The sequence below is a fragment of the Lissotriton vulgaris genome, chromosome 12, assembly GCF_964263255.1.
Source record: "Lissotriton vulgaris chromosome 12, aLisVul1.2, whole genome shotgun sequence".
Taxonomy (NCBI): domain Eukaryota; kingdom Metazoa; phylum Chordata; class Amphibia; order Caudata; family Salamandridae; genus Lissotriton; species Lissotriton vulgaris.
The window spans coordinates 507,968,679-507,993,370 of NC_141700.1; the positions used below are offsets into that span (position 1 = coordinate 507,968,679).

A 24,692-nucleotide genomic window follows, 5' to 3' on the forward strand; every position below is an offset into this window, starting at 1 on the left:
TCGGAGGAGAGACTTTCTTCCATGACCCTGAAGTGCGGGATTCTGCTGGAGTCTCGCCCCCCAACAGCACGACAGGTGGCGTCTCTACTGGGTTCCATGGCGTCCTGCATTTTTCTCATCCCACACGCCAGGCTGAGAATGCGTCCTCTGCAACAGGCCCTGGAGGATCAGTGGGACCAGGCGACAGGTCGCTGGGAGGACCATATCCATCTTTCCCAAGCGACAAAAGAGTCTGTCAGATGGTGGACTCGGAGACACAATGTGATGGTGGGAGTGCCGTTTCATCAACCCATCCCATCCCTATCTATCGTGACAGATGCCTCCCTGCACGGCTGGGGAGCACACATGGGTCCGCTTCAGATTCAGGGCCGGTGGTCTGCGCAGGAGCAGACATACCACATCAACATGCTGGAACTCAGAGCGGTATTCCTGGCTCTCAAAGCTTTCTTGCCAGCGATCACAGCCGACTCAGTCCTGGTTCAGACGGACAATACGACAACCATGTTCTATCTGAACAAGCAAGGAGGCACAAGATCTCGCCCACTGTCTCGAGAGGCTCAAACAATATGGCATTGGCTCCTCGCTCGAGGTCTCACAGTGGTGGCGGTGCATCTTCCGGGCGAGTTGAACGTCAAAGCAGACGCACTCAGCAGGCACTTCGAAGATCAGCCAGACTGGGTGCTACACGACGAAGTAGTAGAAGAACTTTTTCGTTGCTGGGGGCGTCCGTCCATAGACTTGTCGCAGACGACGAAAACTCCAAGTGCCACGCCTTCGCGTCCAGGTTCCACAGACCGGGGACGCTGGGGAACGCTCTCCTGTTGGATTGGGCAGAGATGTTTGCGTACGCGTTTCCTCCCCTGGCTCTGATCCCGAGAGTGGTGTCCAAGCTCCTCAGGACGAACATGGTGATGATCCTAATTGTCCCGGACTGGCCTCGGCAGTGGTGGTATCCGGACCTTCTACATCTGTCTGTGTGTCCACACAAACGACTCCCTTGCAGACCGGACCTGTTGAGCAAAATGAACGGGAGGATAATGCATCCCAACCTCCCATCATTGAGCCTAACAGCATGGCTCCTGAGGTCCTGCAATACGGACATTTGAACCTACCTCCTGACTGTATGAGCATTTTAAAGGAGGCTAAGAGACCTTCCACGAGAGCATCCTATGCCTTCAAGTGGAAGCGGTTTTACTTGTGGTGTAGGGATCAGCATTTGGATCCGATTAAGGGGCAGGAGGACGTCATATTACCATACCTCCTTTCACTCGCAACAGCTGGCTTAAAGTACGCTTCCATTAGAGTGCATTTGTCAGCCATTGTGGCTTACAGGAAGTCGCCTGCCCAGGTGTCTTTCTTTCAGGTTCCAGTGGTCAAGGATTTCCTCCAGGGGTTGAAGAAGGTGTATCCCCCTGTGCGAAATCCTTCTCCTCCGTGGGAATTAAACCTAGTTCTATCAAGGTTGATGTCTCCACCTTTCGAGCCAATCCACAAAGCTTCCTTACAACATCTCTCTTGGAAGGCAGCTTTTTTGGTGGCGATTACCTCTGCACGCAGGGTCAGTGAGATACAGGCGCTCTGTGCAAAGGAGCCTTATACGGTATTCCACCATAACAGAGTGGTTCTGAGGGCTCACCCTTCCTTCTTGCCTAAAGTCATATCTGATTTTCATATCAATCAGTCTATATCTCTCCCTTCTTTTTTTCCAAATCCGGCGACCCCGGCTGAGCGGTCACTTCACTCATTAGATCTTAAAAGAGTGCTGAAGTTTTATTTGGAAATGACTAAGGGGATTAGGAAAACAGACCAACTGTTTGTAAACTATGGTGCGATGAGAACTGGTTTTCCAGCGGCAAAGAGGTCCATTTCTAGGTGGATTGTTTCTTGCATTAAGCTGGCCTATCAACTGGCGGGAAAACCTTTGTTGATGTCTCCAAAAGCGCATTCCACTAGAGGGAAGGCGGCTACAGTGGCTTTCTTGCATGACGTTCCCATGTCAGAAATATGCAAGGCCGCGACCTGGAAATCAGTGCATACCTTTACGTGGCATTACTGCCTCGACTCTGATTCCAGGACTGACACTCAAGTAGGGCAAGCCTCCTTGAGGAATCTGTTTGGGTAGTCGGTTCTGTCTGCTCAAGCTTGTTGATGAGATTTCTGTCTTATCTTTCCTTTGCCCGCAGAGATGAGGAGAGGCTCGCTATTCTATTCTAATGCTTATGACTATTGATGAGGATCCCCTGGAAGAGAAGGATTAGTTACTTACCTGTAATCCTAGTTCTCTTCCAGGGGTATCCTCATCAAAGTCATAAGCAACCCTCCCGCCTCCCCGGGCAAGGAATAACTGTTCATAAGGAGATATTGTTGACCTAAGTGTTATTGGTTTTGGTTTTCAGTCTCCGAAAAGAACAACTGCCTAACTGCCACTCCTGAGGCATGATGGGATTCAGGGGGTCATGAGTGCCTTAAAGGCACAGTGTCAGTTTTTTGTTATTTAGCTACAGGTTAGCTTTTCAGTCTGGTTAGACTGTGTGTTTGCAATGCAGCCTGGGAGCTTTCTATGCTTCCAGTGAGTTATGAGAATTTCTACTGCTTTTTGAGCATTAAAACAATTCCTAAACAAGCTTTGGTGTTGTTTTCTCCTGTTTCTAATGCTTATTATTCATGTATGGTGGAAATTCTTCACAGCATATTTCAGCTCTAATGTGATCTGGCTGCTATTGCTTGTTTTTTATATATATATATGGTTTATATATATATGTGTATTTATATGTGGGGCACATATAATATAGTGTTTCCGGGGTCCCGCACGTAGGCGGGAATATTCTAATGCTTATGACTTTGATGAGGATACCCCTGGAAGAGAACTAGGATTACAGGTAAGTAACTAATCCTTCTCCTCCTACTCTCAGCCCCCATTACCCTTCCTGCACCCCCACCACTATTATAAGTCTCCCAGCCTACACCTTGATCCCCCCCGCCTACCATCAATGCCCTCACTCATACCACCAACCTCCTCCCTACCTCATCCACACCCCTCCCGCCCAAAACCTCTCTCCTCCCTAACACCATCGCGTACACTAACACAACGCAGCCCTGCTCAAACACCAGCCCACTCTCCCACCTGCACGCAAATTCCCTGGTCAGTCATTCACCTCTGACTGTCACCCCCACCTCCACCACCTACCCCACGATGGACAACATCATGGTCACCCTCAATCAGATCAAAGAAGACATACACACCATCAAAGAACTACTCCCCACACACCCCATACACCCCTCACCCACCCCCACATCCCCTCCCAACTTGTCCCCTACCCCTCCAGCTGACTCCCTCATTCAACACGCCCCACACCGGGCGTCAATCCCTGCTCATATTCGCAGCAACCGCCCTCGTCCCCCTCGTCGCCCCTGCAACCCCTCTCACAACTACACCTCCCCGCCCAACTTGTCCCCCACCCTTCCGATTAACTCTCTCACTCAACTCTCCCCACACCGGACCTCAATCCCAGCTCGCAATCGCAACAACCGCCCTTGTCGCACCCACAGCCCCACTTCTGACCTCGACACACTCACCCTTCTCCGCTCCTATGACCCAGCCCCCCAAAACCACACATCCACCGCACACCTCACCATTCCCACGATACACTCAAATCCCCTTAGACCCCCCACACTAAACAGCAGATTCGCCATCCCCAATAACCTTAGAAAAGTCCCTCTCTCTCTCTAGAACCCTCTACCACCCTCAACACACCCTGTCTCAAATGCACGCTCCTCAACTGCAGATCGGCCTCGAAACATTCCGCCGCCATTGCTGATCTCCTCTTATCGCTGGACCTTGACCTAATCATCCTGACCGAAACCTGGCTATCTGAATCTTCATCACCTATAATGGACATTCTGGTTCCTCCCAACTACCACATCATCAGGCTCGACAGATCAGGCAAAATAGGTGGTGGAATCGCATGCATCTACAGGAACAACCTCTCCGTTCTGAAAGTCAATACCACCTCCCTCCCATCCCCAACATCCTGGGAATACATCTGCCTCGACATTATTAGTGAGGGCAAACCGATATGCTCTCTTCACAGCATTTACCACCCACCCAGGGACAACTTCACCTTTTCCCAACAAATCATGGATATGATCTCAACCAATTCCGGACGGCAGCTCACCCAAATATACCTTGGTGACTTCAACCTCCACTGGAACGATCACAATGACGCGGTGGTAAATAGTCTTAAAAATGTCCTCGATGCCCTTAACCTCACCCAAATATGCAATAGCCCGACCCACGAGAAAGGCTCTATCCTCGACCTGATCATCTCCAAAGAGGACTCTATCCAACTCGAGTCCATCCAACCCTGTGACTGGTCAGATCATCATATCGTCACATTCTTCATCAATGAAAAAGTCAAAGATAACCCGGCTCAATTCTCCAAGCCCAAAGTCTGGAAAAGAGACATGAAAAAACTCAACCCAGGCTCTTTGCCCCCTAACAGTCGCCATCTCCTACTCCCACCGACAGGCGCTACGGACGTTCAAACCCTGACTGACCACTATCTCAACGCTATGACTTCAATAATTAACGAGGCTGCGCATTTGCAGCTAAAAAGAGCCTCTACTAAAATCTCCAATCCATGGTACGACGGGAGTCTCAATGAAGATAGACGAGACATGCGAATGGCAGAGCGCACCTGGAGATCAGCTCCCTCTGCATTGCACCTAAAAGCTCTGAAGGAAAAGAGAAACGCCTACTTCAGGAAAATAAAACGCTCCAAATCCGATTTCTTCAGCCTCCAGCTCGACCAAGCAAAAAAACGCCCGAGAAAACTGTTTGAGCTAATCAGATCACAATCCAAGGACCAACCCCAACCACTAAACACTATGCGTGAAGCACCCTCCTGTGAAGACTTCGCTACTTTCTTTATCCAAAAAACTGACAACATAAAGAGCGATCTCCTCATTGACGCGAGCCTCTACTCCAAACCCCAATGCTTAGCACCCACTGAACCAAAAAACAATGCTACATGGTCAACCTTTGGCACATACTCGGAAGAAGAAATTGGCAAACTGCTCAGCACCCTGAAACCATCCAATCACCTCACGGACCCCCTTCCTGCTACTGCAGTAAAAGACTTTACCCCTTTGCTTCTCCCTCTCTGGACTAACATTATCAACAGCTCTCTCCAACAAGGAAGCATACCTGACTCCCTCAAAGTTGGACAAGTCACACCCCTACTAAAGAAACCTACAGCCGACCCCTCTGATCTGAACAATTACCGTCCCATTACCAATATTCCCACTCTCGCCAAACTGCTGGAAAAATGCGCACAACTACAATTGACTAAACACATTGAACAATTTGATCTCCTCAACCCTCACCAGTCAGGCTTCCGAGCAGGACACAGTACAGAAACTGCTATGACTCACATAATTGACGACGCACTTCAAATGCTAGACCAAAACGACACATGCCTCCTCATCCTTCTTGATCTCTCTTCAGCATTCGACACCGTTAAACATGAGAATTTACTAGAACTACTAAACACAAGAATGGGTTTATCTGGAACTGTTCTCAAGTGGTTTACTTCCTTTCTTCACTACAGGTCGCAGAAATTCAAGAGCAACAACCTGATGTCCTCGCCAATACCTGTAACGCTAGGCGTCCCTCAAGGATCCTCTCTATCCCCAACACTGTTCAACCTAGTTATGGAGCCTCTGACCACCTTGCTACAAGCATCCAATGTACACTTTCACATGTACGCCGATGACACCCAACTTTATCTCAAATTACAATCCCCCAAAGACATCCTGCTCCTGAACTCAACGATCAGAGGCACCCAATCCTGGCTTGCCGATAATCATCTCAAACTCAATGCCCTGAAAACAGAGTTCCTTCTGATCTCGCCTCCAGCGAAGATCTCCACCACTCAAATTTGGCTTAAACACCTAACCGCACTCAATGTCCAACCAACCATCGTGGACTCAGCAAAATCTTTAGGCATAACACTCTACACCAATCCCAACATGCAGCAACATATCAGCAAGGCAACAAAGGGAGCAAACTTCCAAATCAATACTCTGAGGAAACTTAAACCCTTCCTCCCAGCCAAAGACTTCCAAACCGCAGTACAAGCACTAGTCATCCCTCGAATAGAATACGGCAGCACCGCCCTCTGCGGACTTCCCCTAACTACAACTGCACCCCTAAGAGCTTCTCTAAACGCTGCAGCGAGACTCATCACTGGATCAAAAAAGCACTCCCATATTACCCCTGACTTGAAATCCCTGAACTGGCTGCCCTTTGAAGCCAGAATACATCTGAAAATCGCCTGCATGACACATAAGGCGGTTCACCTAAACTCACCCGGCTACCTCGCTCAGAAGCTGACAATCTCTGGCGGAGCTAGAAACACCAGAGGCACAAACAATCTTCTGCTGAACCCTCGAAGATTCCGGAAGGAAAAAACATATAAGCGCGCCTTCTCAGGAATGGCGCCTAGGATCTGGAATTCACTCCCTCCCGAAACCAGGCTTATCTCTTCCACTACTCTCTTTAAAAATGAAGTAAAAGCTATCCTCATGGCTAAATACACTTGAACTATTATCTCGAACTCTGTTAATACTCTGCATCGACCTATACTACATGCTTGACCCCTCTGATTATTTGTATTATTGTTTTTATTACTCACATGACTGGCTTTGCAGCCACTTATTTGTACTGTTTGATCTATTGATTTATCTGTCTGACTATGCTAATTCTATGTAAAGCGCTCTGATATCTGCAAAGATCTTGTTCGCGCTATATAAAACTTTCAAAATAAATAAACATTACACATGAGTCATTCCAGTTTGCCCATCAGCCTAGATGGGGTGGATGGGGTGGGAGTATGTATGTTAAGAATATGTGGTTAGAGTATCCACCAGAAAGAGATTTTCCAAAGGGAAGTAGTATTTATTTTGACATCTGTATAGCTAGGTTACACGGGGGTCGGAAGGAGGGATATTCCTGGGCCACCTAACAATTTGTTTGATATTTGGATGTGGGGGCTAAATTCTGACCTGCTATGCTTTAATGATTTTCTGATGTCTTCCTCATTCCTTCAGCGTTTCTGCCCTGATTCAGATCCTAAGAACATATTGCTTTGTCTAAAGCAGAATAAGAACAGTGAAACAATGGACCCCAAGTGTAAGCAAATGATTACAAAACGCCAGATCACCCAGAATGCAGGTATGTGCTTCCTTTGTACATTCATGTATTGCTATCAGAAGAGGCAAAGGTGGCAAATCGCTTCAGTCTGACATTGTTGAATTTTGACCTTGATGATGATAATGTAGCCAACCACATTTGACTTGCATTACTAACATTGAAAGCAAAATTGACAGTTGTTTTTGAACACTACAAATTGTGTGTATTGGTATCTGATGGCTACTTCTAACCACACAGATTCCTCACCTTTAGCGTATTCTTAGGCACCAGACTAGATCTGAAGATTTTTCTTAGGAGTGTTCGTCTCACTGGTAGGTGGTGTTATGCAGATAGGCAGTGTGTCCATACCGCACCAGAAGTGACAGAGCAGAGACTAATTTAAGTGCCATCCCTAAGCGTTGACTTGGTTCCTTGTTTTTTCAATGACTTCTGATACACAGCTGGAGCTTCACTCCCAGTTTTGTTGGTCTTTCAAAGATTTTGAAATTCTCAAACGGTGTGCTAGGAAGCAATATTCCCACTGAAAAGGAGAGACTTCAAGTAGTGCTGAAACTGCAAGGAGGAGATGTTTGCGCAGACCTACCTAGGCTCTGGTCACAACTCCCTGCAACAAGTGTGCCTTCTTGCACTCAACAGTGATCTGACACCAGGAGGTGAAACTCTGTCACCGAACAAGAGGTTGTTGAAGAACAGGTCCCCTCCAGGACGCAGCTCCAATCTCAACCTGTCACAAGGTCATTCTCGCGAGAGGTCTACTTTCCACTTGAAATGTTCTTGTAAGTCAAAATCAAAGTCCAAACCTAAGAGACAAAACAGAACTCTACCCCATCCTGCCACTCAAAACCCTATTAAGGAGTGAGGCAGTCTCGATAAAAATCACTTCTTTGAGGTCCATATTATTCAAGCTGATTCTGCAAGTTATCTTGGCGTGACCAGAATTTTCTATTTGCTTACTGCTAAATGCGTACATTCCACAGGCAGTTGTTGTCTGCCGCCTAATGAATGTCAAACCCCTGACTTCGTTGGGTTTCATGATAAACTAGTCAAATTCCACCTGAACACAGCCCCAAAAAAGCTTCTATTTTTAGGGGCAGTTATAGAAACGGCAGTGTTAAAGGTCTTTCCCGCAAGTCCAGGACATCAACAATATGATCCTGATGTTTCGGGAACAGTCCTGGATGGTGAAGACGGATCTGAGGCTTCTTGGTATCCTAGCCTTGGTTATCCACCTCATCCTTGATACCAGGTGACACACAAGAGCACTGTAGTGATTCTTGAGATTCCATTGGGCTCGGCATCATGGCTGCCTTTAACTGCTTTCACATTCCAAAGGAGATGGCACAGGATCTGCAGTTTGGCTCCTGTACGCATTCTCATTGGTACATTCTCTACCCTGGGCTCTGAAAATCAGGGCTGAATGTGCTGAAGTCAATCTAATTGCCCTTGATTGGGCAAGGAATGTGGTACTCCGACCAAGTGAGCATTTGTCCTCCGATCAGGCTACTGCTTCAGGACCTCTTTCTGTCTCTGTGACAAGGCAGTGTCTTGCTTCAGAGTCTCTATTACCTACCCCTTCATTCATCAAGGTTGAATGGCAGCATCTGTAGGAACTTGCCCCTTTTGACATGGTCACCCCCACCTTTTGCCTGGTAATTGATGCAATTTTGACAGAAGTGGACTGGGTCCCTGCTAACCAGGTCCCCAGTGCCAAATCTCTTTCCCTAAACATGTTCAATAGTTTCCTAATTGGCAGTACCTTCAGCATGCCTGCAAGCCCCTAGTAGATGGTACCACTGGTACTGAGGGTATGAGTACTAAAGAGGGTCTCTAAGGGCTGGAGCTTGTGTTGTGCCACCCTGAGGGAACCCCTCACCTGTAAGAACGTGCTCTCTTTTCTGCATGGTTGCCCCCACTTTTTGCTGAATTGCTGATGTGCTTTGACTGAGTGTGCCCTGGGCACCTGCTAATCAGGTACCCAGGATCTATGTTCTTTCCCTAAAACTGGTTGGCCCCTGGTAAATGGTACTACAGGTACCTTGGGCACTGTGACCAGGGAAGACATCTAAGGGCTGCAGCACTTACTGTGCCACGCTTAGAGGCCCTGTACCCTTACAGGCTGCGTTTTTTGGTGCAGAACACAGTGAAGAGTCGACATGGCACCCGCTGCCCTGTGGTAGATCAATCACCCCTCTAGCTGGGTGCACTATAGAAGTGGTGAGGGTACAGGTGCATGAGCCCTGTACCCCTACAGTGTCTATGTCCATTCGTAGACATTGTAAGTGCAGTGCTGCCATTAAGAGCATATGGTGCTGGGAGTTTGTCCTTACAAACTCCACAGCACCATAATGGCTACACTGAAAACTGGGAAGTTTGCTATCAAACATCTCCGCACATTAAACCCACACTGATGCCAGTGTGGGATTTAATGAAAAATGCTCACAGAATGCATCTAGAGATGCCTCCTGTAAAACTACCTACCAGTATTGTCCAGACTGAGTGGCTGCTTTCAGCTGCCACCACCAGAAATGTTTCTGGACCCCTGGGTCGAGAGCCTGCAGCTCTCTGGGGCCTGAAACAATGCACATCCTGGGACGAGGTGCCAAGACTCCTCCCCCAGGATGGACAGAGTCTACAAAGGGGAAGCTTCAAAGGCTTGCTGCCTTTGTGAGTTTCCCCAGGTCACTTGCTGCTTTCGGTAACTGGTCCCCACTGGTTCTGACCCCCACTTTGGGCAGGAGAACCGGTGGGGAAAACAAGTGAGCAAGATAGGTGAGCATGTGAATCTACCACACTACATGCGAACAACAGATTCTTACAGGGTAAGTAACATATCCCTAACAAAATAGCTAACTTGTTCATTGACACTTGAATGTATTCCATTCTCTTGCATATTTGGTTACCCTCTCCCTTCCTACAGATTACCGCTTGAACCCAGTGCTGAGGAAGGCCTGCAAGCAAGATATTCCCAAATTTTGCCAAAACATACTGAACAATGCAAAGGATGATTCAGAGTTAGAAGGTCAAGTTATCTCGTGTCTGAAACTGAAATATGCAGATCAGGTAATGACACTGTTGATCAAAACATCTAAGCTGATTGTGTGGGATGTGTTGACGGACCTACATGTAGTCAGATCTCCTGATGATTTTAAAAATTCACAACATCCTCCTTGCTCGCTTCTAGGAAGTTAGCCAGTGCTTTCAACTGCATGAAACTTGAATGGAAATTCTTCTCTAAATCAACTGTATTTATTCTCAATACTTGTCATCTAATGTATTGCCTTATCGAATATAAAGGGGTTATTTCCGTAAATGATCAACTACAAGACATCTGTGGAATCATTTAAAGTCTGATAATGGCCATTGTGGTCTGTTGAAATCCTGGTCATCATTTTAAAATTCTGCAAAGAGCCTGAAAGGGAATTTCAGTTTTGCAAAACATAGCTAAGTGAAGAGACATTTTGTTGAAAGCATTGCTGCTGTATTGTCTAAGGGGCAAACACTTTTGCAGTGGTTTAGAAGGTACAAGATGTGACGGCTACACTAACTAGATTGATGTATTTGTGTCTTGAATACACATGCAGTGATGGTCTAATTTCAAAGGTACAAATCCTTCCTCTAAACATACATCACCCCCTTCTCACCTAGGGACCTCTTACTCCATGATCCACAGAGGTTAAGTGGAATAACTTATGTGCAGAGTAAGCGTTTGAGATTTCAAATGTCTAGATCATAATTCTGAAGTTGCCATCATCTCAGAACGATCTACTGCGTGGTATCTGTCACTTGCATACAATGACGTCAAGACTGCGGTCTTTAAAATGTTTTTGCATCTGTTAATTGCAGTTATTTGCCTGTACAGTGCATGTTGTTTTATGTTTCCCAAGAACTGAAAGAGACACGTTGGTGATAGATTTCTTACCTTAGAATATCCCCAGGCATCAGACTGGATCCAGAAAGTTTTTCGTCAGCGGTACCCCTGCACGTCGGTAGGTGGCGTTGTGTGGCTCCGCGTCAGTTGCTGGCGTCGTAAGCGCCCAGATGACGTCACACCGACTACTTAGGCGCCACCCATGCGCGCTGACGACAATTCTTTCTTTTTCCGCGTGCAGATCCAGCAAGCGCAGATCCGGTTAGAGCATGTACCCTAGTCACTTTTTTACTAACTTTTTTGAGACTTTTGCCTCTACTTTTGAGTCTTTGACTCCTGGTGCCACGTAGAGATGCCTAAGTTTAAATCCTGCAGGGCCTGTCGTATGATGTTGATGGCCGACCTCCATGGCGTCTGTCTCTACTGTCTGGAACGCAACCAGGACTCTCGGTCATATTCCGACTGTCTGGCCATGGTTCCGAAGGCTTTGCGGGAACGGTCCTGAAAGCTGCTGGAGGCCAGGTAGCCGTCTCTGTGCCGTTCGAGGTCCAGGGGTTGCTCGAGGGACCGACCGTGGAGTTATCATCGCTCCTCTTCGGTCAAAGTCTTCACCCTCGGAGTCGGCTAAGAGGTCACAAGAAAAAGTCGTAGAAGCGTGTTTACTTTCCGACGTTCCCCCGTCGGTCTCCAGACGAGGGGGCCAGAGGTCCTTCCCCTGAGGCTCCATTGGAGCTTGAGAGTCCCGCAGCCTACCTGCCCTATGCGGGTCCGTCGGCGACTCCGGCCCAGGTGCAAAAGTGTCTTGCCGCCATAGACTGCCTTTTCAGGCCCAGGGCTCCTGCTGGCCTGCCTTCGGGCCCACGGTACCTATTGAGGGCCCTTGCAGGCCCCGGCGCCGCAAGGTCCTCCGCCGGTGGCTCCGGCGCCACAGGGTCATCGCCGGCGTCTCTGGCACCGGCGCCGCCATGGGTTCCGTTCGTCCCACCTCTGCCCGAATTTCCGGGCAATTTTGCTCCGGCTAGGGACGTGGAGCCGGATCGGCTTTGACCGGTGCCGTTGGAGCATTTGTTTTCCCCTGTGCCTCCCCCGCCATAGCCGCCTGTGCCACTGGCTGTGGAGGAGGGGGATGACTGGGAGGCGTCGGAGGACCTTCTTGCAAGGCAGTGCGAGTCTGAACATGAGTGGGCGGAGGACTCGGAGGTGGCCTTGACCTCTCCGAGCCTGGATTTATGTCTCCTCCCGCTGTAATGGTGGAGGGCGCCACATATACTGTGGTGCTCAGTAGAGCAGCTGAGGCCCTTGACCTTGATCTGCCTACTGTGACTCACAAGACCAACCTCCTTACTGAGGTGCTTCAGCCGGCGGCAAGTTCTATGGAACCTCTGCTCCTGTTTAATGAGTTCTTGACAAATGTTTTGATGGGCACCTGGTCTAGGCCAGCCACACGGGTTCCTGTGGATAAGAGCGTGGCCAAGCATCATCGCCCGGCACCGGGTGACCCGGCCTTTCAGACAAATCATCCGACTCAGGAGAGCCTGGACATTTAGGCCTCCATTTCCAAAAATGCGTTCTCTACTGCCCCACCGGATAAGAAATCGAAAAAGCTGAAGCAGTTTGGCAAAAAGTTATGTTCGAGGCATATGAGCTGCAGAATGCGCACTGTGCATAGATCGCCACCCAGTGTTGGGCCAGGATGTTTGCAGTTTGTTTTTGTCCTGAAAAGTTCTTTGGAAGTCACGAGACCATACTGCACATGGACATCGGCTCCATCCTCAGATTGTTTTTTTCCGCCATCGGGCTCCGATGTGTTTCCAGTGCTCCAGTTTGGGACCGATTTTCCTTCAGCGCGCAATCCTCACCCAGTTCGACTGTATTGTTCCGATCGCGATCCCCATCGGCACGACTCTTCACGACTTCGAAGTCTTCGATTCCGGTCGTTGACGAAGGCCTTCAGGCCTACCGAGACCTTACTTTCTGGCTCATGGAAAGGACACCATTCAAGAGGTGCCCTTGATGTAGATCGAAATTTCCCCACACCGATCTATATGAGGTGTGCAACCTTTGCCTCTCACTGGAGCACGAGGCCAAAGACTGTTCCGCTTGTGCCTCTTTCCGCTCCAAGAAGACGATTTGGGACCGACTAGCTCAAATAACAATGGCTCGCTCGTCAGCGTAGATTCCCGACGACCTCTTCGAAGAGGGCATTGAGGTGCCAGAACACCAGCAGGCCGAAGAAAGTGCCAGCTCCTCTGATGCCGAAGTCTCAGACGTCGAGGACATCACTCCAGCTCAACGGGTCGTAAGTAAGACCGTCGACCCCAACCCTACCTCAACACCCTCAAAAAAAGCTTTGGTCACACCCTCACCTTCGGGCCCGCGTGCACACCGAGAGACTGCTTCCCACGCCCTGCCTTCGGGCTCGGCAAAGAAGCCTATTAAGCCTTCAGGCGGCTCTGGCTCTAGTCAGCCTATTCCCGGTGCCGATCCCATACCGACACCGAAAAAGAAGCCATCTTCCTCATCCACGCCGACCGCTGCTCCGACACCTAAGCACTCGACGCCGAAGACTGGCACCTGCTCATCAGTGCCAAAACCGCACTCTGAGCCGAGTAAAAAACCACCTAAAGGTCCCGGCTCACACGCTTCGGAACCGAAAAAACACGTTCCGGTAAAAGACATTTCAAAAGGTCATACTTCTAAGCCAAAAAAAACTCTAGACCAGCTACTGAGTCGGTCCCGAAGAAACCTTCGGAACCGGAAACTTCAACACCGAAGGATCTGCTAGACACAGAAGAGCCTGTTACACCAGATCCTAATCAAAAGACTCTTGTAAAGGATTCTAAGACTGTCCAACTAGCTCCAAGAAGAGACCACTAAAGGCTCCTGCACCTCCTCCTCCCCAAAGAAGAGACATTGCAACCTCTCCATTAAGGGTCCCTTCTCCACCACCTACCCATACTGTTCCTCCTACACCTCCTCCACCACATCATTCGCCTACACCATCCACTAATCCACATGATGATCTAGATACAGACTCTGATGACACAGGTAGGGGAGCACATGACCCAGCAGGGACCAATAGTCCCCCTCAGTCACCTAACCCATGGGATGATTATAACACCCCTGATGTGCCTTACGTTCCACAAGACAATATATATCCTTCCAGGCCTTCCCCACCAGAGGACACTATAGGTTTTAACCTACTAGTCCAAAGAGCTGCCCAGTACCATGGAGTTGACTTACACACCGATACTGTGGATATAGATTTCCTATTGGAGACTTTTGATAATACACAACGGTCCACTGCCATTTTGCCAATGCTTAAAGGGGTCAGAGGTATTTAAAGATCCTGTCAGGGCTTGGGTCCTCAACCCTCGCATTGAAAAAAAATACAAAGCTGCCCCTTCAGATCCAGTTTACATTAGAGGTCCAGCACCATTAGATTCTTTAGTAGTATCCAATGCACGTAAACGTGCTAATTCAGACATCAGGTGAGTCCTCACCACCAGATAAGGAATCTAAACTCCTTGACGCCTCTGGGAAGCGCACGGCGTCACAGGCAGCTAACATATGGCGCATTGCCAATACTCCAGCGTTGTTGGCAAGATATGACAGGGCACATTATGATGAACTAGAGTCCATAATGCAGCATCTACCAGACAAGTATAAAAACCGGGCCAATGAACTCGTACAAGAAGGTAAAAATATTACTAATACTTTTATTCGTTGTGCCCTAGATGCTGAATACACTGCCTCAAGAGCAATCAATACCAGCACACTTTTGCGTAGATATGCCAGGCTACGTATTTCAGGTTTTAAACCTGAGGTACAAAATTCCATCAATCCACAATCAGCCATTTGATGAATCACATTTATTTGGCCCTAATGTCGAAGTGTCTTTAGAGAAAATGAAAAAAAAGACACCGACACAGCAAAATCTATGGGAGCCTTGCAGCTGCAAGCTCCCAGACGTTCTTTTCGTCGCTCATCATACAGCGGCAACACAAGAGGCTACTCCTCCGAAAGCCCCTCCACTTCCTACAAGACCCCTAGCCAATCCACATTCACTAAGGGCTACCAGAGATGAGGTTACAGGGGTAACAACAACAAAGGCAGAGGCAAAACCAACAACTCCCGCTCTGCCTCCACCCCTACCCAATGACTTTCCTCCCCTCCCCCCCCCCCCCCCCCCCCCCCCCCCCCCCCCAACATTCCACTCTTGTGGGAGGAAGACTGCAACCATTACTTCCTGCCTGGATCAACATCACATCACATCACATCAGAAAGGTGGGCGCGACAAATTATTCATTCAGGTTACGGTCTAGAACTAACATCTACACCCCCCCCCCAAACAATACCACCCAAACAGCGCCCAATTTCACAAGAACATCTATCACTGTTAAAGCAAGAAGTAATATCTTTGATAGAAAAATGTGCAATAGAACCAGTTCCTCTGCACCAAGAAAACAGAGAACAGAGGGGGGGGGGGGTTACTCCCTATACTTTCTTATCCCAAAGGACGACGGCTCTCTAAGGCCTATTCTGGACCTCAGACCGCTAAACATATACATCCAGTCAGACCATTTTCACATGGCCACACTACAACAAGTCCTTCCTCTCCTGTTACAAAACAACTTCCTTGCTACTCTAGATCTCAAGGACGCATACTTCCACATTCCCATTCACGAAGCTCACAGGAAGTATCTCGGATTTGTATTAGACGGGCAGCACTATCAATTCAAAGTACTCCCATTTGGAGTCACTACAGCACAAAGAGTATTCACCAAGTGCCTAGCAGTAGTGGCAGCACATTTACGACGACGGCACATCCACGTCTTCCCGTATCTCAACGACTTGCTCATAAAAGCCAGCTCATACAACCAGTGTGTAGAACAAACCCAAGCCACAATCCTACTGCTACACAACTTGGGGTTCACAATAAACCACACCAAGTCTCATCTGCAATCATCCAAAGTACAACAGTACCTCGGTGCTACAATAAACACCTCAACAGCGCTAGCTTATCCCACTTCAATAAGGATAGCCAGCATTCAAACTCTTCTCACAAAGTGTCAGCCACAACACTCCCTTGTGCAAAAAAACGATAGATTTAGGCCCAGATCTCTGTACTGGGGTGAATGTATGACATTGTTCTGCCATCTGTCCATCAACTGTTGTTTTGCATTTTGTCACCCCGAGTGGGATGGGTATGCTCAGACGTGAGTCCCATGCTCTCCACACCACTGGAGTCAAGCTATCCTGGCTGAAGACTGCTGATAGCCAGAAACCGGTCCTAGGATGCTTGATTCCGGTCCAGGAAAGACATGGCTTGGCAGTTCGGGCTGGACTTCCCATGGGGCACAGGGTCAATGCTGATTTGCATATGGTCATGTCTGAACTGGGGTGGTCTGGAGTGCAAAAAATCATTGGATTTAGGCCCAGATCTCTGTACTGTGGTGAATGTATGACCTAGCTCTGCATTCTGTCCAACTGTTGTTTTGCATATTACAACACTCCCTTCCAGCACAAGTGTTTATGCAGCTTATAGGGATGATGGCCTCTTGCATTTTCATAGTGCCCCATGTAAGACTTCAAATGCGTCCTCTCCAAAAGTGCTTATCACGTCAATGGAACCAGGCTAAAGGTCAATTAACAGACCTAGTGTTGGTAGACGGTCGGACTCATCGCTCTCTGCAGTGGTGGAACACCAAAAGCCTTTCCAAGGGACGACTGTTCCTAGAGCCAGTTCCCCAAATAATCTTGACAGCGGGCGCATCGGTCACCGGCTAGGGGGCCCACCTACTGCAACACACCATGCTAGGCAGGTGGACACTGCAACAAAAGTTACTCCACATCAATCATCTGGAGTTACTAGCTATATTCTTAGCACTGAAAGCTTTTCAACAGCAAGTATCAAACAAAGCTGTGTTTGTCCGCATGGACAACATGACAGCCATGTATTACATACAGAAACGGGGCGGAACACACTCCCTGCAACTCTCTCAGCTAGCACAGAACATATGGCAGTGGGCTATACCTCAAAACATATCCATTTTAACCCAGCATGTACCAGGAATTCAAAATACCATAGCAGACCTGTTAAGTCGTCCGACACAAAAGATACACGAGTGGGAACTTCATCCTAAAGTTCTTCAACCATTCTTTCAGATGTGGGGACAACCTCAGATAGACCTCTTTGCCAACCACGAAAACGCCAAATGCCCAAGCTTTGCCGCCAGATATCCACACCCACTGACCAAAGGCAATGCGATATGGATCAACTGGTCAAACAAATTTGCATACGCTTTTCCACCTCTACAACTCATGCCACTAGTAGTACGCAAACTACAGCAGCATTCTCTAACCCTCATCCTAGTTGCTCCAACGTGGGCCAGACAGCCGTGGTACACCACACTGCTACAACTGTCTGTAGTGCCACACCAAAAACTATACCTGTCTCCACGCCTTTTAACACAGAACCGTGGAGAGAACTGGCTCCTGAAATCCTAGAATTTGGATCTTAACCTTCACCCAGACTGCATGAATGTTATAAAAGCTAGACGCCCAACCACTAGAGCATGCTATGCAGCTAAGTGGAAACGTTTTGTAATATATTGTCACAACAACAATATTAATCCTTTAGACGTGTCTATTCAACACATCATAGGATACTTACTGCACCTCCAAAGATGTAACTTAGCCTACACATCTATTAGACTACATCTTGCAGCCATAGCAGCATATCTTCAAAACAGACAGCATCTATCTCTCTTCATAGTGCCTGCTATTAAAGCCTTTATGGAAGGCCTTACGAGAATAATTCCTCCCAGAGTACCACCTTCACCAGTGTGGAATTTGAACATTGTTCTCACACGGCTAATGGGACCTCCCTTCGAACCTTTACATAAATGTGAACTACAATTTTTAACATGGAAGGTTACGTTCCTAGTAGCTATTACTTCTCCACAGAGAGTTAGTGAACTACAAGCACTAACAATTCAAGAACCTTTCTCTTCCAGGGGATACTCATCAATAGTCATAAGCACTGAATTATCCCCACCCATAAGCCGGAACCCGAAACATATAGCCTAATACATATATATGTGTAAAATATGTAAATAGTACTAAAATATGATACACCTATACATGTATACCAAATAATATGCAGCCCTAAACACAACCAATAGGCTAAGCAAGCCAAATTACATGTCTTTCTGTAGTATGAAAATAGCTCCTAAAATATACAGCAAGAAAAAGATATGAACATTAGGTTCGAGGCATATGAGCTGCAGATTGTACACCTTAGCATTAGACCGCCACCTGGTGTTGGGCTCGGATGATTCCAGGTTGTTGTCTTGGAAGAAGTCTTTTTTAGTCATGAGATAGGTGACTCCTCCCTTGGACAACAGTGCGCATGGCCATCGACTCCATCCTTAGGTTGTTTTTCGCCATGATGGGAAATGATGGCGTTAGTAGAGATATAGTAAGAAAAAAGATGTCCATGCGTGTGCATCTAAATAAGATGAAAAACTGGAACGGATAAGAGTCCCGGGGAGGCAGGAGGGCGTGTACAACTCTGCAGCTCTACATGCGAAGAACAGATGCATATTGATAAGTAGCATTTTCCGTTCGAGGCATATGAGCTGCAGATTGTACACCTTAGCATCGATTGTGCAGCAGTGTCTCCCCTTAGCAGTGTTCACCCGTATCCGTTGAAGTTGTTAGAAATAAAGTTTTAAGGACAGCTTGGCCTACTGCAGTTTGCTGCTTGGCTTGCACATCAGCACAATAGTGTTTAGTGAAGGTATGTGGTGTAGACCATGTAGCTGCCTTGCATATGTTCTTTAATGGTATGTTTCCTAAAAGCCATAGAGGCTCCTAGTTTGCGAGTAGAATGCGCTCTAGGAGGAACTGTTACTGTATGTTTAGCTTTAGCATAGCATATTTGTATACATTTTACAATCCACTTTGCAATCCCACCTTTAGAGATGGGGTTGCCTTTATGAGGAGGAGAAAAAGCTACAAACAGTTGTTTCGTGTTCCTAAAGGATTTTGTTCTATCTATGTAGTATTAAAGAGCTCTCGGACCAGTCATAGGTCTTTGTCGAGGTCAGAGCCGAAGTTGAGGACACAGACTGGCCATCCGCAGTCGACATCAAAGGGTCCGACGTCGAGGGCGTCTTCACATAGATCTCCATCTACCAGAGCCTCTCCTCTTCAGTCGTCGTTGATGGTGGCTCATTCTGGTTCGACGTCGAGGCGTTCGATGTCGAGGGACTGGCAATTGGTACCTGTGGAAGATGTGAATAGACCTGTATCTAGATCTCCACGCTCAAGGTCTTCAGCTTCAATGGGGATCCAGATTATTCAGGTTACACCAGAGGGCTCTCCGGTGCACAAGTCACCTCCTGTCAATGTGTCCCCTAGATGGCTGGAAAGCCTTCGCCATTGGAAGATGCAGCCCAGAGCGGGCGAAAGGCCTCTTGCCTTTGGAGTTTTTAAGACCTCCTGCTAGTGGTCACCAAGACGTTCCAGATCTCCACTGAAGCAACATTCACGTTCCAAAGAATGGACCACATCACATCGGTCTCCTACTCCAAGGAGAAGGCAGAGGTCTCCTACAACGACCACGTCTACGAGGTCCTTCTATAGGGACTATTCTCCTATGATTTATTCAACACCACCTTCCAGGGTATCTCCTGTGGATGATCTGGGTACTTTCAGTGAGGTGTTATGTCGGGGTGCCAGCAAGTTTAACATAACTATGACTGTACCTCAAGTTAAATCATAGGTCATTTTTGAGACATTACATCGAAAGTCTTTGGCGAGACCTCTTTTGCCTTTAGTGCCAGGATTACTGGAACCGGCAATGAAGACTTTCTTAACACTTGCCACAGTGGGCTTGGGGCCTTCGAGGATTGCAAAGAAATATAAGGCCCCAGATCAGGATCCTTTATTTCTACGTACAGATCCAGCACCGGATTCTCTTATAGTTGCCGCTGCTAGGAAGATACATTCTGCGGCGGCCATCTCCTCTGCCCCACCAGAAAAGGATAGCAAGAACATGGACTCCTTGGGGCGGAGAATGTGTAATACGGCAGGCTCCGTAATGAGTGGCGAGTGCAGCTGCTTTACTGGGGCGTTAAGACCGACTATTATGGGATTCCTTAACAAGATTCGTTGACAAATTACCCAAGGAGGATCAAAAGATTTCTTGGAAATTGTACAAGAAGGTTTGGTGGCCAATCAGATTATTGGTTCGGCGGCCAACTATTCTTATTTAGCAGCGCATAGTTATGCCCATGGTATCTGTTTCAGATCAGCCTGGCTCCGCCTCACGGGCCTCAAGCCTGATGCTGAGAGGAAAATTGTTCATTTGCCCTTTAATGGATCAACATTGTTTGGATCACATGCAGACGATGAGATGGTGAAGATGAAAACCAAACTAGATACTCTTAAGGCTGTTGGCCTGGAGAAAAAGAGATTTTCGTTGTCGCTTTCGTTTCAACGGCAAGCGTTTTTTTTCCAATAGCGAGGGCAAACATCGAACTGGTTCTCACAAAACCAGGGCCAATATCAACAGAGGTCGCAGTTTCAGCAACGCACACCTGGATGTGGCAGAGGTGGTAGTTGACAGCAGTCGACAGCTTCAAAACAGCCACAAAAGCCATGAGATATACCTTCCTCAAAAGCCGTTGTCTACTTCGGTAGGAGAAAGCATTGCATTTTATCTGGACGAGTGGAGGCATTTAACAAAGGATAGGCGGGTCATCGACATCGTTCAGAACGGATATCTTCTCAAATTCAAGAAATCTCCTCCTTCCATTGTTCCAGAAAGTGTTTTTCCCCAGAACCAAAGTTTACTGCAGAAAGAAGTGAATACCTTATTGGGCAAAAAAGCCATAAAGAAAGTTCCAAAGCCACAAAGAAATCGGGGGCTTTATTCTCGTTTTTTCCTTCTACAAAAGAAAGGACCCACTGCAGAGTACAGACCTATACTGGATTTGAGACTGTTTAACAGATTCATTCGAAGAGAAAATTTTCAGATGTTGGCACTTCATCAAATTTTCCTTCAACTTCACCAAGGGGATTGGATGTGTTCCGTCAATATGAAAGACGCATACTTTCATGTGCCGATTTCAAAGAGACATCGCAAGTTTCTGAGATTTCGAGTGTTTGTTCAGCATTACCAATATGCAGTTCTTCTGTTCGAGCTAAAGTCAGCTCCCCGAACATTCTCCAAGTGTATGGCGGTGGTAGCCGCCTTCCTTCGGAAGCAGAGGATTTTCATTTATCCTTACTTAGACTGGCTCCTGAAGAGCTCGTCCCCATCTCTGCTGCAGGATCATTTCTCAAGATGCCTTCAACTGCTACACAAACTTCAGGTCAATTTCAAAAAGTCCATACTAAACCCTACGCAACGGATTCATTATCTGGGTTCCTTCCTCGACACAGAAAATGTAAACGTGTGTCCTTCGGAGGAGAGGTGGTTATCAATCCGAGCAAAATGCCAGATTCTCCTTCATACAGAATTCCCGACAGTTCAAGTGTCATCTCTGCTGGGGTCCATGGCTTCGTGCATCTTTATAGTACTAAACGCAAGATTGGACATGCGCCCACTGCAACAATGTCTAGAAGATCATTGGATGCAGATATCCAGGTGCTGGGAGGATCAGATGAGTTCATCAGGCAGCCAAGGATTCCATCCAATGGTGGATGTAGAGATCGCACCTAATGAAAGGAGTGCCGTTTCATCAGGATCCTCCAAAACAGACTCTGGTCAGAGACGCCTCTCTCCAGGGTTGGGGTGCTCATATGGGCCCTTTGCAAGTACAAGGTCTTTGGTCCGACTCAGAGAGGGGTTACCACATCAATCTGCTAGAGTTAAGAGCTGTATATCTGGCTCTCAAGTCCCTGTTTCCGTCGTTCAAGTCTCGATCCCTCCTGATTCAGACAGACAATATGACGACCATGTATTATTTAAACAAACAGGGCGGTACCCGGTCAAGGACACTCTCCATGGAGGCCCAAGCAGGGCCGGACTGGCCATAGCAGGCACCGGGCATTCCCCCGGTGTGCCGCACGGGTGGTGCCGGTTTTGGGCCCCTGGGGGCCGTTTTTGTTACAGGGTCGTTTTTGCAGCATAGCTGCAAAATCGGCCCTGTACCAAAATCGGCCGGAAAAAAACTGCCCCGGCAAAGAGCTCGGCGGCGCTTTTCCACCGATCCCATTAATACCAGCAGTGATCAACAAGATGTACAGGGTCAACTCCAGGATGATTCTAATATCCCCAGAGTGGCCTTGCCAGTGGTGGTTTCCGGACCTCCTTCAGTTATCGGAAGTGCCACACAGGAGATTGCCATGTCGCCCGGATCTTCTGTCCAAGCAGGGGGGGGAAGTATTCCATCCCAACTTTCCCTCCCTTCGGTTGACAGCATGGCTCCTGAAGACATCCAATATGGTCACTTACAATTGAATGCAGACTGTATGAATATTCTTACAGAAGCTAAACGTCCTTCCACAAGGAAGTCATATGCTTTAAAGTGGAAGCGATTTCTTATTATGGTGTGTGGACAATGGACATGATCCCTTCCAAGATCAAGAGCAGGTGATTTTACCTTATTTGCTGCATTTGGCGAAGTCTGGCCTTCAGTTTAATTCTATTAAAGTTAATCTAGCAGCTATCGTCGCCTACAGAAAGTCACCTAACCAGACTTCTTTTTTTAGAATTCCGGTAGTGAAAGACTTTCTGGCAGGCTTAAGGAAGGTGTACCCTCCAATCAGAACTCATTCTCCTCCATGGGAGCTTAACATTGTGTTGACTAAGTTAATGGGTGCTCCTTTCGAGCCTATTCATAAAGCTTCCTTACAACATTGAACTTGGAAAGTTGCGTTCCTGGTGGCCATTACCTCCGCTCGCATGGTGAGCGAAATCCAGGCTCTTCGTTGTAAGGAACCTTTCACTGTTTTCCATGCTAACAGGGTGGTTCTCAGAACGCATCCTGGTTTTCTGCCTAAAGTAATATCGGACTTTCACATTATTCACACTATTTCTTTACCGCCTTTCTTTCCCAATCCTGCAAATCCTCCAGAAAGATCTCTCCATTCTTTAGATCTCAAATTTTATGTGGACAGAACAAAGACATTGAGGAAGTCAGACCGTTTGTTTAACTATGGTCCTATTAATACAGGGTCTGCAGCTTCCAAAGATCCATTTCTAGATGGAGTGTTTCTTGTATTCTACTGGCCTACCAGTTAGCCAACAGATCTTTGTCGTGGAGGCCAAAGGCTCATTCTACTAGGGGTAAACCTTCTACCACAGATCTCCTAAGAAATGTTCCCATGGCGGAAATTTGTAAAGCAGCTACATGGTGTTCAGTGCATACTGTTACTCGCCATTACTGTCTTGATTCAGACACACAGGCTGATGCTCATGTTGGGCAAGCCTCATTGAGGAACTTGTTTGCTAATACTAAGTGATATGTATGTATCAAAGTGTGTTTCTGTTTTCTGCTCGGCCGCTTGGAAGTGGGTATGAGCTTGCTACTCTATTCAGTGCTCATGACTATTGATGAGTATCCCCCCTGGAAGAGAAGGATAAGTTACTTACCTGTAATCCTAGTTCTCTTCCAGGGGTATACTCATCAAAGTCATAAGCACCCTCCCGCCTCCCCGGTCGAGCAGTAGCAGTTGTTGGATAAGTTACTGTTGCGTTTGATAGACAGGTTCCTACAGGTTTCTATACCGTACAAAAGAACTGACCTAACTGTCCCCTGTGGGGCATGATGGGAGCAGGGCTCTCCTGGAGGCCTTAAAGGCGAGGTGTTCAGATTATCTGAGGCCTTAAAGGCGAGGTGCCAGTTCCCTTTTCTGTCCAGGGTTATTATTTGCTTATGAAGCCTGATAGGCTATTAGCCTTTCATTACCTACTTTCTTTGATGAAAATAAAATGTTTTTTCTGCAGAATGCAACTAATGTTCATGTCTTTTTCTTACTGTATATTTTATGAGTTATTTTCATACTACAGAAAGACATGTAATTTGGCTTGCTTAGCCTATTGGTTATGTTTGGGGCTGCATATTATGTACTCTATTTACATATTTTGCACATATATATGTATTAGGCTATATGTTCCGAGTTCCCGCTTATGGGCTGAGATAAATTAGTGCTTATGACTTTGATGAGTATACCCCTGGAAGAGAACTAGGATTACAGGTAAGTAATTTATCCTTCTTGCAAATGCATCAGAATAAGGTCGTTCTCCGTACTAATCCAAAATTCCTACCCAAGGTCATTTCTCCCTTCCACCTCAATCAATCTGTGGAACTGCCAGTCTTCTTCTCGCAGCCATAAACAGTAGTAGAAAGAGCTCTTCAAACCCTAGATGTCAAAAGAGCATTGCTATACTACATTGAGAGAACACAACGTTTTCTAAAACCAAACAACTTTTTGTGTCTTTCTCACCACCACACAAGGGTAATCCCATATCAAAATCTGGGATAGCTAGATGGATTGTCAAATGCATAAAAATTGATTACCACAAAGCTAAACGAACGTTATCTGTTCCTCCTAAAGCACATTCTACAAGAAAAATAGAGGCTTCAATGGCAT

General features: G+C 47.2%; 1 protein-coding gene across 1 annotated transcript in view; it reads left to right on the top strand.

Moving 5' to 3' along the window:
• Window positions 1–24,692, top strand: part of GLG1 (golgi glycoprotein 1) — a 792,605-nt gene that overhangs the window by 646,472 nt on the left and 121,441 nt on the right. The window contains exons 20-21 of the mRNA XM_086945268.1: window positions 7,111–7,234; window positions 10,131–10,273. Of these exons, the coding sequence (XP_086801394.1) occupies window positions 7,111–7,234; window positions 10,131–10,273 (267 nt within the window). The remainder of the gene's footprint in view (window positions 1–7,110; window positions 7,235–10,130; window positions 10,274–24,692) is intronic.